This window comes from Portunus trituberculatus, chromosome 28 (assembly GCF_017591435.1).
Source record: "Portunus trituberculatus isolate SZX2019 chromosome 28, ASM1759143v1, whole genome shotgun sequence".
NCBI lineage: Eukaryota > Metazoa > Arthropoda > Malacostraca > Decapoda > Portunidae > Portunus > Portunus trituberculatus.
In genome coordinates, this window is record NC_059282.1 from 2,978,629 (window position 1) to 2,992,795 (window position 14,167).

Genomic DNA, 14,167 nt, shown 5'->3' on the forward strand with positions numbered 1-14,167 from the left:
TTGAATTTCAAGAATATAATAATATAAAAGAATAAAAGTGTCTTCTATTTTATTCTTTTGTAGGAATATTTCAAATTCACAGAAATCAGTCTCTCATATTATCAGGATTTAAAGTGTGTGTGGATTCTATTATCGCAATTATTGTAGAAACTTGATATCACAATAAAATGTGTAGCTGAAAAGTCTTTGTTAGAAATGTACCACTGAGCTAACCATTTTCCAGATTTATCAATATCAGTATCATCTAGCAGGTGCCTCGAATGTGTATCCTTTATTCCACAGGTGAGGGTGGAGAAAACAAAGAAGCGCATCAACTTGTACATTGACAACAAGAATGTCAAGAATGTGAAGGGCCCACGCAAGGTGAATGTCGGGCGGGAGCTGTTCCTGGGTGGCCTGCCCTTGGGAGTGACGGCACCAAGAGTGGACGGCTGGCAGGTACCCACTCGTGTTGTTCATTGGGATTTGTTTATCTGTAGGAGTAGATATTTTCTTTATGTAAACATAAAGTTACTGAAATGAAAAGGAAGTACAGCAGGGATGAAGTTAGGTATTCTTATCAATAAAAAAAATTGCCTGTTCTTCAACAAAATGTTTTAACTACACTTCATCTGAGTTTTACTGATCAAACGTGTTAACCAATACGATCCCTATCACACAAACACCTGCTGACTTCTTCCCCTCATAGAGACAAGATGTAATCTCTTCATTCCTTTTGTTCCAGGAAGTGGAGCCACTGCGAGGGTGTCTGAGGAATTTGAATATCAATGGGGAGGAGTATGAGATTCCCAGCTCAAGGCGGCTGGAACAGGTGGTGGGAGTGGGACAGTGCTTTGCCAGTGTACAGCCTGGCTCGTACTTCCCTGGTGATGCTTATGCTATTTACAGTGAGTGCCTCTGTTGTCCTAACTGAAGAAGGATGTATTTGTTGACTCAGTTGTGGAGATTGTAGACGTTTAAACTGTACAGTACATATGCCAACTGATGTAAGGTGTATCTATTGCTTTCTGTGGTGATTATCTAATTAATAATAGTGTTATAATTATAGTAAAGTGTTCCTGGAATAACTTCAAGTAGAAATCTTAGTTTGAAGACTGTAGGCTCTTTAAATGAGCACTTTGTAATTATCTTAAGTGCACAGACCCTCAGTGGAAAAGTGTCCATTACTACACATTTTCAATGCTGTATTGTGCAGGTGATGATTTTAACGTGGGTCTGATGCTGGAACTAAGGCTGGAATTCCGCACCTGGGAACTGAACGGTATCATCCTGAGTGTGGCAGATCCTCGAGGCACATCCCTCTCCCTTGAGCTCATCAATGGAGCCGTGAGTGCTGAGTTGATTGTCTTATGATGGTTTTGCTCACTCTTCTCATATGAAGTTATCATCTTCAAGATAAGATCTTACAACAAAAATTATGTTCTCTTGAGTTCTTTGATCAAGTGTTTTTTTTAGTTGGTTAAAAAATCTTTACTTGAAAGTAGATATATTTGTTACATTCTGCATGACACAGTAAGGTGCAACAAATTCTCAGTTATAGCTATGCATTATTAGGTATGAATAACTTTCTGACCACAACCGTGTGGCTGCAGGTGGTGCTGAGTGTCGACATGGGTGTGGGCCACTCATTCAGTGCACGAGTTGGCCTCAGAAACAGATTCAGCTTCTGTGACAATATGTGGCACACCGTCAAGGCAAGCTACATCAAAGACTCACTAGCGTTGCGAGTTGACAACCACCAAGAGGCATATGGCTTCAATGGCTCAGGGGACCATGAGGGAGCCATCACAGGGGCCGAGCTCTTCATTGGAGGGTTGCCAGGTAAGGACAGACTGGTGTTGTTGGAAGGAGGAGGTTAGTATTTGTATTCTAGATTGCTAAGGCCTGCATGAAATTAAATCCCCACTCAGATGTCAGTGCTCCTCCTCCCTCCTCCTTGTCCTCCTCCTCCTCCTCCTCCTCCTTGTCCTCCTTGTCCTCCTCCTCCTTGTCCTCCTTGTCCTCCTCCTCCTTGTCCTCCTTGTCCTCCTCCTCCTCCTCCTCCTTGTCCTCCTTGTCCTCCTCCTCCTTGTCCTCCTCCTCCTTGTCCTCCTTGTCCTCCTCCTCCTTGTCCTCCTCCTCCTTGTCCTTGTCCTCCTTGTCCTCCTTGTCCTCCTCCTTGTCCTCCTCCTCCTCCTCCTCCTCCTTGTCCTCCTCCTCCTCCTTGTCCTCCTCCTCCTCCTTGTCCTCCTCCTCCTCCTTCCTCCTCCTCCTTCCTTCCTCTTCCTCCTCCTCCTCCCATCTACTAAATTTTTATAATTTCTTTTGTATCACATACATTCATAAAATGTGCATATCTACATTATATATTCATATAATTTCTCTATATGAAAATGTAACTGAATTATTGTTTCATACGTGTGTGTATCAGAGAAAGAAGCGTTGGAGTTGGTCTATCAGAAAAAGATATGGGTGGGGCTCATTTTAGGGGAAGCCGTCACCTCACTGCAAAACGAGTATAGTACTAAAGATGTAATCCTCTTCACCCACAGACACGGCCCTGCAAGGAACCCTGACTACTAGGGAGAACTTCAAGGGTTGCATCCGTAACATTGTGCTGAACAGTGAGAGGCGGGACTGGACAGACATGTTCATGCTTCAGAATGTCCTGCTGAGTGCATGTCCGGTACAGTGATGTAGAAAATTGATGGAGCTTTAACCTGCTGACCAAGTCCGTTGTGGTCAAGGCAAGATGTAAAAATTTATTTAATAAGAAAACTAGTTACATAGAGCTGTAAGAAAGCTGTTCAGAAGTAAGTTTATTTGAGTCCCAGATTTAAGGAAACCTAAATAGGAATTTGTACTGTGTGATGTAAAGATTCTTGTGTTTCCTGCAGGACTGTACATAGTATTTCTCACCTGCAAAACTTTGCCATGTGCTAAAAACAACAAATTGCCTCATGTTCTAACAGGTGTAAGTCATAGGCTAATCAGGTTCTTATTTTCTCACTGCCACCAAACTTAGTATTAGTTGGCATTAGTGCCCCACATGCCTAATTCTTGTGCTCCATGTTGCCATCACATCCTGGATGTCCTACTCTAAAAATTAGACAGACTAACTTATCCAACAAAACTTAATTACTTACATACCTATGTTCAGTAATAGTTCTACCAGTTTAAGTTAAATTTCACAATATTAATTACAGTACTAGTAACTAATCCACAGCAGGCAATGGCAGGGTTGCATTTCGCTTGTGTAGTGTACAGACGGCATCAATCTATAAACATGAAGAAAGAGGCTGTTCGTTTTTATTTATTTTTTATTTATTTATTTATTTTTTTTTTTTTTTTTAAAGTTACTGTTATTTGTTTAGTACAAATTAAACTATTTAAGAAAACTTTTACTCAGCATAGGAGCAAACTAGTTGCTACAAGCACTGTGAAGAATGTTAGTGATGAGTGCACTATTTTCAGCTAAATTTGTTCATAAATTTGGCCTTGTTTATATTAACATTAAGGATGCCTCTGTATAATATAAAGGTGAATGTATGTCCTATCACATTATTCCTCAATGTATCCTTAAGACCACAGTGTGCAGGGTGGTGTGGCATCACGTGTGGAGCACCTTGGTGAGTAGTCTTGTGAAACATTATTGGTATGTTTTAATGATGTTGCATAACATTTAGATTTTTTGTCTATAAAGTAATGGTCTGTTTTCCATGCAGGTGTGAGGTGTGCCATCCCATAAGAATCTTTACCAGTGGCATCAAGGAGTCAAGTTTCATCAGGGAGTATGAGTGTTACTTTCAACCCTGAGAAGAGATATTAAAAATCATTATGAGGAAGGAGAGTGCAACAGGAAGAGTGTATGAAATTGAAGCTTAAAGTTGTGGTAGACTGACAAGTAACCTAACCTTTAGAGGCTTGGAGATTGAGTTCTTGGCTCATCAGGAAGAGTTTGCAAGCTTCGATACCTCCAGGCCTGGTATAGAATCTCTCCACTTTAGTCTGGAAAGAAAAAAAATGTAGAAAGCCCTCCTTTCAGGTCTGACATTCAAACTTCCTTAGGGAAAAATAAATGTTATGTTTATCTTTTTGCATTTTTTTAACTACCTTTGTACTGACTGTGTATATATAATATAGTGATGGAACTAGCATTAGATGTGTTTTGCAAATAAAAAAGTTTTCTGGTTCTAAAAATGCCAAGGTTAGTGCCGTCCTCAAAATTAGACTACATTTAAGGTGAAAGTTGTACATAGATAAACTTTGTATGTACATTTCACTGACACTTAAATACTTGTTCACATACAGGATAAATCAATGTGCAATTTTCATCTTAACCTTGGTGTAATTTTTGGGAATGGCTCACTCTAATCCTGGACTTTTTTTGTACCTTAAGGACATGAATTGTTACCACCAGAAAGCTTGTTTATTTGCACAAATGGCATAATTTAATCAATAAGTAAGGTAACAAGCATGAATTGTTATCACCAAATATAAAAAAATTTCTTACCAAAGGTTTAGCAACGCATATTAGACAAGAGACATTACACTGGAGTAAGTGGGCAGTTAATGTGCTGTGTGGCATCTGGATTGTAAGACTTGTGCAGCAGCAGCAGCCACAAAGCAGGCAGGGGCGATACCCAGCACTGGCTGTCGATGCCTTCCAATTGGCTCTTCCTAACATGAGACCCTGCAACGAGACAAGGCACCACCAGCTCTGACTGCAAAAAAAATGTAATGCAATAAATTGAAAGCAGTCATGAAGATAGTGAACTATTTATATCACACACTAATTATAAATTTTTTATTTTCCACAAACTTTTCACACTATTAGTCTGATAGACCACTGGCCCATACAACCCTGAATCATCCCAAAATTATTCCATTACTATACTAGTATATTCCTCATAATCAAGGCCACTCTACTGGTGACCTGACTTTCCTTACTGGTTAGGGAGTGAGGGAAGGCATCTCCCATTGTGCTTTCAAAATATCAATGAATTAAATAGTTTGATATGATAAACAACAACTTTCTGATTTTGGATAGAGGATTCTCAATTGTCTACCAACGAAGAAAGGTATTCACATGAGTACTGGTTCCAGCAGTCACGACCATGCCTTACAAGGTTCTTGCTCTGACTTACTGAAGTCAAGTTAGTTTTTCTTCCACTTCTCTTCACCTCACCACCTGCTGGGGGAACACACATCAATATCCTTGCTGCTTTAGGACACAACTCTACACTGAACTTTCTCATGCTGTCCTTTACTCATAAATCTAAACTGGAACGTAACATCTCTAGCTAAAACAGCTTCTATAAAGTTTAGCGTTGCTGCATCGTCTTCGCCTATTTTTCCTTAATTATTAGTAACTGCGATCTACATCATTTATTTATTTAATATAGCTTAAATAAAATATTTATGTATAAATGTATTTATTTGAAAAGTAAATTTGAGGTTATATTGAATAAATAAATAAATAAATAACGATTACGATGCGCGTGACGATGTTAATATGTGATTCCACGATAACGATGTGATTCCAGTTTCAATGATAACGATACGACTTTCCAGTTTCCTGCCTTGGACCCCAGACCGGACCCGACAGCCACCTTCTGACGGCACCCAAAGCCGTCACGGTTCTCAACGAATTTTGGCCACAAGTGCCTTCACACTTTTAAAACATTTTGATCCGAATATAAAATCATCAATTGCATGTGAAAAATGGTTTTGGTTTGAAAGTGTGCAAAAGTCGACTGACAATCAAACAAAGTAAAGCAGCTTTACTTTACTTTGCATGCATGCTTTCTGCCGCAAATAATTATGCATATGCTCGTGTACTGGATAGAAACAGTAATCCAATTGCAGATTGCTTAGGTAACTCTACCTGTCAACTCATGCACCGAATCCTATGAAATTTCAGTAAGATTAGATAAAAATTACTCAAAAAATTGACAGTTTGCAAGCTACTATTACATGTACGAGCAACTGCCTTGCCTTGTGTGACCTCGTTGTAAAACCCTTCATGTAACATCTGAAGGGTTCTTCTTTAGATATTTAGATGACAATAAGTACGTAAAGTTACAGAAGGGAAAGCAGACTGTCTATCTAGACACTGTCTATCGAGACGTATTGCCAGATGTACTGTCGGGACCGGAGCTGCGACACTCGAACAGTCATTCCACTCTTGCTTCAGACTAACCAGACAGTCTCTCGAAAGCAGGACATGTAGCGTTTTCATCTCTTGATAACAAAAGGAAAAAAATATATATTTTTCTTGTTGTAGATCACAATATACCGCGTAGATCACATACCAAAGTAACTTCATAACAAGTAACCACATTCCAACGTAGCACCAAAAAAGTAATAAATTAGTAATCACCAGTCAACTAGCAATCACAAACTTAAGTAATGAATCAGTATTCACGAACTGAAGTAACGAACTAGTAATTACCAAGTTAAGTAATCAAATACCAATCACGAACATAAATGATCAATTAACAACCACGAACTTCAGTAATCAGTAACTGAAGTAATTACGGAGTTAATAATCAGTCAACATGTGCTTCAGTCATCGCGTGCTCTATTAAATTATCACACGTGCTACCGTGTTGGTGTTTCGGTGCATGCTCATGTGACTGGCATTGTAAGGATTTGCAGTTCAATTACGTGTGCACGTGACCTCAGTGCTTCACCAAAGAATTGCGTGCTTAATGTAACCCCTCAGTACACCGCTTTGTCACAAACTACGCAATATGTAATCCCGTCATTAAATATTCACGCTAATGTGTGACAGCACTGATTAAGTCATCCTGTGTATAACTGGTAACTCTGTGCTTGACAAAACAACCACGAAGACAAGAATACTACCTAGTAACACTAAGACAAAACTGTTATGCAATAGTTTATGGTTAACCTATCAGTCAATGCCCAACAATGGAAAAAAATAAAACTATCAATAAATACTCTAATATAATCAATCGTAGTAATCAACGTCCCAGGACACATTTCATAAATAAGCTTACATAAAGAATACCCAAAACGCATCATCGCTACTGTCTGAACACTTCCTGCACCACCACCATCACCACCCAGCCCACTCTCAGGGGAAGAGCCACTCACCGGGACAAGTTGACGAAGGGACACCAACCGAGGAAATAGCCATCCAATCCCTGCCTTTCCCTGAGTTCCCTCGGCCTGGTGCGAAAGCCGGAAAATACTTAGAGTTCCTGCAGCTACAATTACAGCGCCATGCTATCCCTTCCCCCTCCCCACTGTCGCCACATGAACCTTTTGCTTCGCTCGTTACACTAGTTTGGATTTCACCTATAATACTTGTACTGGTGGTGTTATAAAGGCAGTGATGCAAGGATGTTATTACTGTCGTGTCACATTTACTTTATTATTTGTTCGACTCACTAGATAAATGGAATATAAACAGTGAAAAAGAAAGAGCTCAATATTCTGCATGAATTCAAAGCTTCGTGACTCATGACGTGGAAAGTGAAATCCTGAGACGTTGTTACTAGTTTATTATTATTATTGTTGTTGTTATTATTATTATTATTATTATTATATTTATCATTATTATTATTATTATTATTATTATTATTAGTAGTAGTAGTAGTAGTAGTAGTAGTAGAAATAGGAGTAATAGAGCAGAGGTAGTAGTAATAGAAGTAAAAGTAGTAGTAGTAGTAGTAGTTGATTTTTTTTTTTTTTTTTCATGTTATGGCCTATAACGCCTGTAGGGCAGGTAGGCATACTTGAAGAGTATATGTGGGAATCGCTGTTAAACATGCGCTCATTAGTGACGTTGGCAATTTTTATTTATTATCATTTCATGAGGACACTGGGCGGCAAGCTACTCAACGTGCGTGTGATAATTATAGGAGCGTTTAGCGGTATTTATAGTTGACGTCTTAGATATTCCGCCTGTAGAGAAAATATTGGAACCGATAACCCTCAATATGACTTATTATTTCCCTATAGATTGTTCAAAGTTAACAAATGATGCTCTAGACTTCTTTTTGTCAGGCTCAAAAAATATGATACAAATAAATCAGTAAAGATGAGCTGTTTCCTTACATCAGGGGTTCTCAACCTGGGGTACGCATACCCCCAGGGGTACGTGAGAGGAATTTTTGGGGTACGTGGCGGGTTTCTCAAAATGCTTCAGTTTTAAATAGCAGCAAATTCGTTTGTAGTATACAATGTGTCCTTCATTAGAACCAGGACACGTTAACAACGTTAACAAGGAAACTCTTGGAGTTATATCACTTGAGAGGAAGCTCTCTTGGATTACAGTTGCCACACAACCTTGCAAACCTATAATATTTGCTCCGATTTCTTATCTTATATGTTATTCACACACACAGTGACTTATTTATCACTGTTACTAGTTACAAGTTGCAACTAGCTGCAAGCAACACTAGTTCACTGCCATAATGATCGAAAATTGTCTGATATAGTTCCTTTTTGGTAAATGCATTGCATGTTAGTCACATATAGTGTCTCCCTGTGAGGTACCAGTTCCTATCGACACTACCTCATAGAAACATACTAATATTAATTAAAAATTGTGTCTGCTCCACATATATAACACAATTTAAACTTAATAAACTAAGTCAATAAACCATGCATTTATTGTTACCCTTCCTGACGCTGCATTGTGGGTAAGGGTACGTGATCAATACTGAAAGACTTCGAGGGTACATCACATTAAAAGGTTGAGAAGAAGAAGAATTAACCTGTGCAGAAGCGAGGTGAAATGTGTGTTAAGGTTCCGTGCTGTCTTCAAGTCTCTAGAAATGAAAGATCTTGGTACACCAGACAATTATGTTTTGCTCTATATTATGATGTCAGTCGTATAAACTCAAGTAACTATAAAGAAATACCATGGTAGAATAAGAACAGAAAAATACTGGTAGGAGTAAAACCCTGGCAAATCAATAGATACATCATAATACAGTGTTTAGAGACGATTACTCTGTACCGCGAGACGATACTGACTCTCTCCTGCGAACACTGAAATTGTGACAGTTTGGGTCCTCTCCTATTGATATTAATCAAAGTATTGCGATTTATTCACAATGTGTTTGAGATGTGGCATTTTGTTTTAGTACATTTCGCTCTATATAGCGACTGTTTAGGACTAAAAAACTGTAGCTTCAGGTAGATATTCAATAATGTTATCTATCGATTTTCAGTCTTAAAGTAGGGGAAAATTACGAATATTGATGCATTTCTTTTATAGTCCTCCTTGCTTCTCGAAAAGGTGCACGAATTTAGAAAAGGTTGAAGAACACTAAACTGTACCCTGAAAAAAAATACAGTAAAAAAGATAAGATAAAAATGACCAACATCTCTATTATTATGGAAGCTAATAATAATAATACCAAGACTAATTAAGTAATTCAGAGATAACGAAACGAACGACGATCACGAGAGCTTCCACGATAACAGTGTGTACGATAAGATTTGATTCCAGATTCCTCGATAGCGCTCCGAGTTTCCAAGATAACAATGGCATTCCAGTTTCCTCGATAGCGATGCAAGTTTCCAAAATGACGATGCCTTTCCATGATAAAGATGCCCTTCCAGTTTCCAAGATAATAATGCGAGTTTCCACGATCAAGATGCAATTCCAGTTTCCACGGGAACGATGCGGGTTTCCACGATGTCGATGCGGTTCCAGTCCTCACGATGCGATTTCAAGACACAATATTGAAGTCCACTTGCCTACACAGGTACTGGGACGAACCCTTTCACCCCGTAAGGATCCACCCAACACCCTTGAGTGCGAGTAAAGTGACGCTGCCACCTTCCTGCGCTGCAATTGAAGTCCACTTGCCTACACAGGTACTGGGATGAACCCTTTCACCCCGTAAGGATCCACCCACACCCTTAGGTGCGAGGAGAGTGGCGCTGCCACCTCACTGCGACGCAATTGAAGTTCACTTGCCTACACAGGTACTGGGGCGAACCCTTTCACCCGTAAGAGTTCACCCCAGACCCGTGAGTGCGAGGAGAGTGACGCTGCCACCTTACTGCGCCTCACACGGGTAGCCATGAGCATAACCCGCCACACTCCACTCCCCAAACACTGTCAGTGAGTCCTTTTCACCCCGTAAAGGACCACTGGTACGGTCAGTGCCTGGCTCATGGCGCACAGCGTGCCCTCGTTCATGGCGAGTTGTTCAGCCCGATGTCATTATAAGCAGAGGTCCTGTACACACCACTCACCACCAGACTCTATGCAAGGAGCCCTTATCACCCTTAAAGGCCCCTCACGGCATCATCTGATGGACGGTAGACACGGCACCCTGCTTAAGGCGACGCCTTGCCTAGTATGAGGCGCTGCAAGTTGACAACAATCAGTGAGCTTGAAGCCGCGAAGGAAAATGAGTCCACGCTAACAATGGGATTCCACGACAGGTTGCGATTCCAGTGTCCACGGTACAGATGTGTTTGTTGAGGATAACGATCCGTTTATCGAGGCTAACGGTGCGGCGATGGCGATGGCGAAACGATCCAAAGTATTATTACCTACACAGGTACTGGGACGAAACTTTTACCCAGAAAGGGTCAACCCCAGTCCCGTGGTTATGAGAGCAGTGACGATGCAACCTTGCAATGCCTCACACAGGTCGCCATGAGCAATGACCCGCCACACACCACTCCCCAAACGCTGTCATGAAGTGAGTCCTTTTACCTAACCTAACCTAACCTAACCTAATCTAACCTAACCTAACCTAACCTAACCTAACGTAAAGGACCCCTGGTACTGTCAGTGCCTGGCTCATGGCACATAGCGTGCCCTCGTTCATGGCGAGTTGTTCAGCCCGGTGTCATTATAAGCAGAGGTCCCGTACACACCACTCACCATCATATTCTATGCAAGGAGCCCTTATCACCCCTTTAGGGCCCCTCACGGCACCATCCGGTGAGTGGTAGACATTGATCTCTTGCTTATGGCGACCCTTGCCTAGTGTGATGCGCTGCAAGTGGACGACTAGTAGTGAAGCTTGAGGCCACCAAGGAAAAGCAGGACCTGCAGCCAGTTCCTGCCTTGGGCCCCAGGCCGGACCCGACGGCCACCTCCTTCCCCCGTGCGGCGCCCAAGGCCGTCACGGCCCTCAAACATCTTTAGGCCGAAAGTTCTCAATCGTCGTTTTAATTTTGATTCGAATATAAAATCGTCGATGGTAAATGAAAAATAGCTTTGGTGTGAAAGTGTGCAAGAGTTAGCTGATTAATGAAACAAGGTGAGGCAGCTTTGCTCCGGAGTATTTAGTGTACTTTGCATGTTGCTGCCGTGAATGTGTACGTGTTTGTAGGTAACTGGATAGAAACAGTAGACCAATGGTAGTTGTGTAGCTATTGGGGAACTTTTGAAAATTAGTTAAGCTTCTGGATAGAGTGGATGAGTGCACACAGGTTTGCGTGTCTTATACATAAACTGCCACTTGTAAACATAAATTTTTCTATTTCATGCTCTTAGAAAAAAGCAAACTTAGTTTTCTTTATTTCCCTGATCACAATGACGTATAAATATCAATGTTTCAATCATAAGGAAACACTAGGAGAGGACCCAAACTCCCGTTGAAGTTGCCAGATTCAACAGATATCGTAATATTTCACAGAAAAGATGGTCAACTGCATATCGTATATTTTTGGATATTCTTTTGTCACGTAAGGAGATATCAAGATAGGTAAAGTATTTCTAAACATGTATCTACGACAAAAAAACGCTATAATAGTAGAGTTAGGTTATAACTATGCATTGTGTTTTTTTATATACCATCTTGCTCTATTCCTGGGACAAAGATTACTTCTTCCTCAATTGATAGCTCCAAGTTAGTATGATATTTTCTTTCCTTCTAGGTTAGTAAGTAGACTACAAGACACCATGAACCTATGAAGCCCCGTAAATGAGATTATTTTCATAACTTAGAAATCAAAGTCTGATAATGAGATTGTCTATTGCCAACCAAACCGTTCTGCATAGACGTCTTCAGCGTCATAGAGACCTAATGATGTTAGCTCATGGACAGTGGCCATCCTGACAGCGCGAAACCACAGGGGGTTCATAAGAAGATTTCCAGGGGTACTTAGATAGCTGATCTAATAAAATCCTTTGCAGTGCCATTGCATATTGAGTTCCATGTTCCATGTGACAATACTGGGGGTACTGGTAGATGGTCTTATAACTCAGGGGGTTCTTAACGATAAAAAGGTTGAGAACCCCTGCCTTACATGGACAGCGCGCTATCTACATTGCAGGGTAATCACCCTTGTTATTTTTCACATTTCATTTGTCCTGACATTATCAATCAAATTTATGTAAATTAATCAAATGTAACCTAATCTAACATCGCAACTATCCTATAACCTAACCGAATACTACTACTACTACTACTGCTGCTACTACTACTATTAGTACTACTTTTTTTTCCGTCAAGGCCTATAGCGCCTTGACGCCTTGAGAAGAGTGTATGGGAAGCGCTGTTCAGCTTCCGTTTCCGTCCATTAGGCAATTTTATTTATAGTGGTACCCATATTAGGGCCCATATCACCGCCCACGCTCATCTTGAGTGTAACCACCTGGTGTAACCACCTAGAACCTGGGTATCATGGTGATATGTAGGTAACTTTAAACCACTCGACAAATGGCAAAGTGTTTTAAGGCTGTACGTGGTGGGATTCGAACCTACGCGTGGACGTCTGCCCGATCCCACGCTCACCACCTTATCCACTATGCCACCGCCTCCCTACTACTACTACTACTACTACTACTACTACTACTACTACTACTACTACTACTACTACTACCACCACTGCTGCTGTTGTTGCTGCTGCTGCTGCTGCTGCTGCTGCTGCTGCACTGCTGCTGCCACCACACCACCACCACCACTGCACCACCACCACCACCACCACCACCACCACCACACCACCACCACCACCACCGCCACCACCACCACCACCACCACCACCACCACTGCTGCTGCTTGCTGCTGCTGCTGCCGCCGCTGCCGCCGCTGCCACCACCACCACCACCACCGCCACCACCACCACCACCACCACCACCACCACCACCACCACCACCACCACCACCACCACCACCACCACCACCACCACCACCACCACCACCACCACCACCACCACCACCACCACCACCACCGCCACCACCACCACCACCACCACCACCACCACCACTGCTGCTGCTGCTGCTGCTGCTGCTGCTGCTGCTGCTGCTGCTGCTGCTACCACCTGCTGCACCACTGCTGCTGCTGCTAAACCACCACCAATAATAATAATAATAATAAAATAATAATAATAATAATAATAATAATAATAATAATAATAATAATAATAATAATAATAATAATAGTAATAATAATAATAATAAAAGTAATAATGATAAGAGCAGCAGCAACAACAACAATAGTAATAATAATAATAATAATAATAATAATAATAATAATAATAATAATAATAATAAAAATAATAATAACAATAATAGTAATGTCAAACTTAAAACTAAATCTTATACACTGGTTCCCAATGCACTGTTATCAGTAGTATCAATATCGGTATCTGTAGTTGTATCGTTATCGGCCAAATTTTGTGGCATCAATATCGGTATCGGTAACAGTAGTAGTAGTAGTAGTAGTAGTAGTAGTAGTAGTAGTAGTAGTAGTAGTAGTAGTAGTAGTAGTAGTAGTAGTAGTAGTAGCAGTAAGAGTAGGAGTAGAAATAGAAGTAGAAGTACAAGTACAAGTAGAAGTAGAAGCAGTAGCAGTAGCAGTAGCAGTAGCAGAAGTAGCAGTAGTAGTGGTAGTGATATGAGTTGATTAATCTATTACACGGTATAGCATTACTCAAATTTACATAGAATAAAACATGATTTAACATAACATTTACTTACGAGTATAATGATTTACCTATCCATTACTGTTACCTTTATTATCACTCATTTCTTTATATATTCTACCGTAATACTGTGCCTTGATGTATCTTTATTGTTTTCCCTACTCGTCTATATCTCGGCTACACGTAAGTATGGAGGAGCAATACTAGTGATGAAACAAACAGGAAGGAGTCCAGCCAGGCAATTATCGAGACATACAGCTGGTGACTCACTCCTAACTTGCCTCGCTGCCATTTTCACCGATCAATTTAATTC

At 40.8% G+C, this 14,167-nt stretch overlaps 2 protein-coding genes across 6 annotated transcripts in view; one reads left to right on the forward strand and one right to left on the reverse strand.

The window, feature by feature from the left end:
• Positions 1-3,533, forward strand: part of LOC123510008 (laminin subunit alpha-1-like) — a 147,791-nt gene extending 144,258 nt beyond the window's left edge. The window contains 5 exon segments of the mRNA XM_045264686.1: positions 283-438; positions 725-887; positions 1,196-1,326; positions 1,593-1,821; positions 2,532-3,533. Coding sequence (XP_045120621.1) covers positions 283-438; positions 725-887; positions 1,196-1,326; positions 1,593-1,821; positions 2,532-2,674 — 822 coding nt within the window. The 3' untranslated portion in view covers positions 2,675-3,533.
• On the reverse strand, positions 33-7,241 carry LOC123510007. Of its 5 annotated transcripts, none has more exons than XR_006676349.1 (5): positions 7,102-7,227; positions 5,127-5,173; positions 4,493-4,703; positions 3,894-3,987; positions 33-473 (listed from the first exon to the last, which is right to left on the reverse strand). XR_006676349.1 is itself a non-coding variant. In XM_045264685.1 (4 exons), exons 1-4 carry the CDS (start codon positions 7,142-7,144, stop codon positions 3,889-3,891), a joined length of 369 nt encoding a protein of 122 aa, XP_045120620.1. In that variant the 5' UTR covers positions 7,145-7,241; the 3' UTR covers positions 3,608-3,888. The 5 variants fall into 5 exon arrangements, 1 of the variants encoding a protein (XP_045120620.1); XR_006676347.1 differs by having other exon boundaries at positions 5,069-5,173; positions 7,102-7,226; XR_006676348.1 differs by having other exon boundaries at positions 5,069-5,170; positions 7,102-7,199.
• Positions 7,242-14,167: the final 6,926 nt, after the last annotated feature.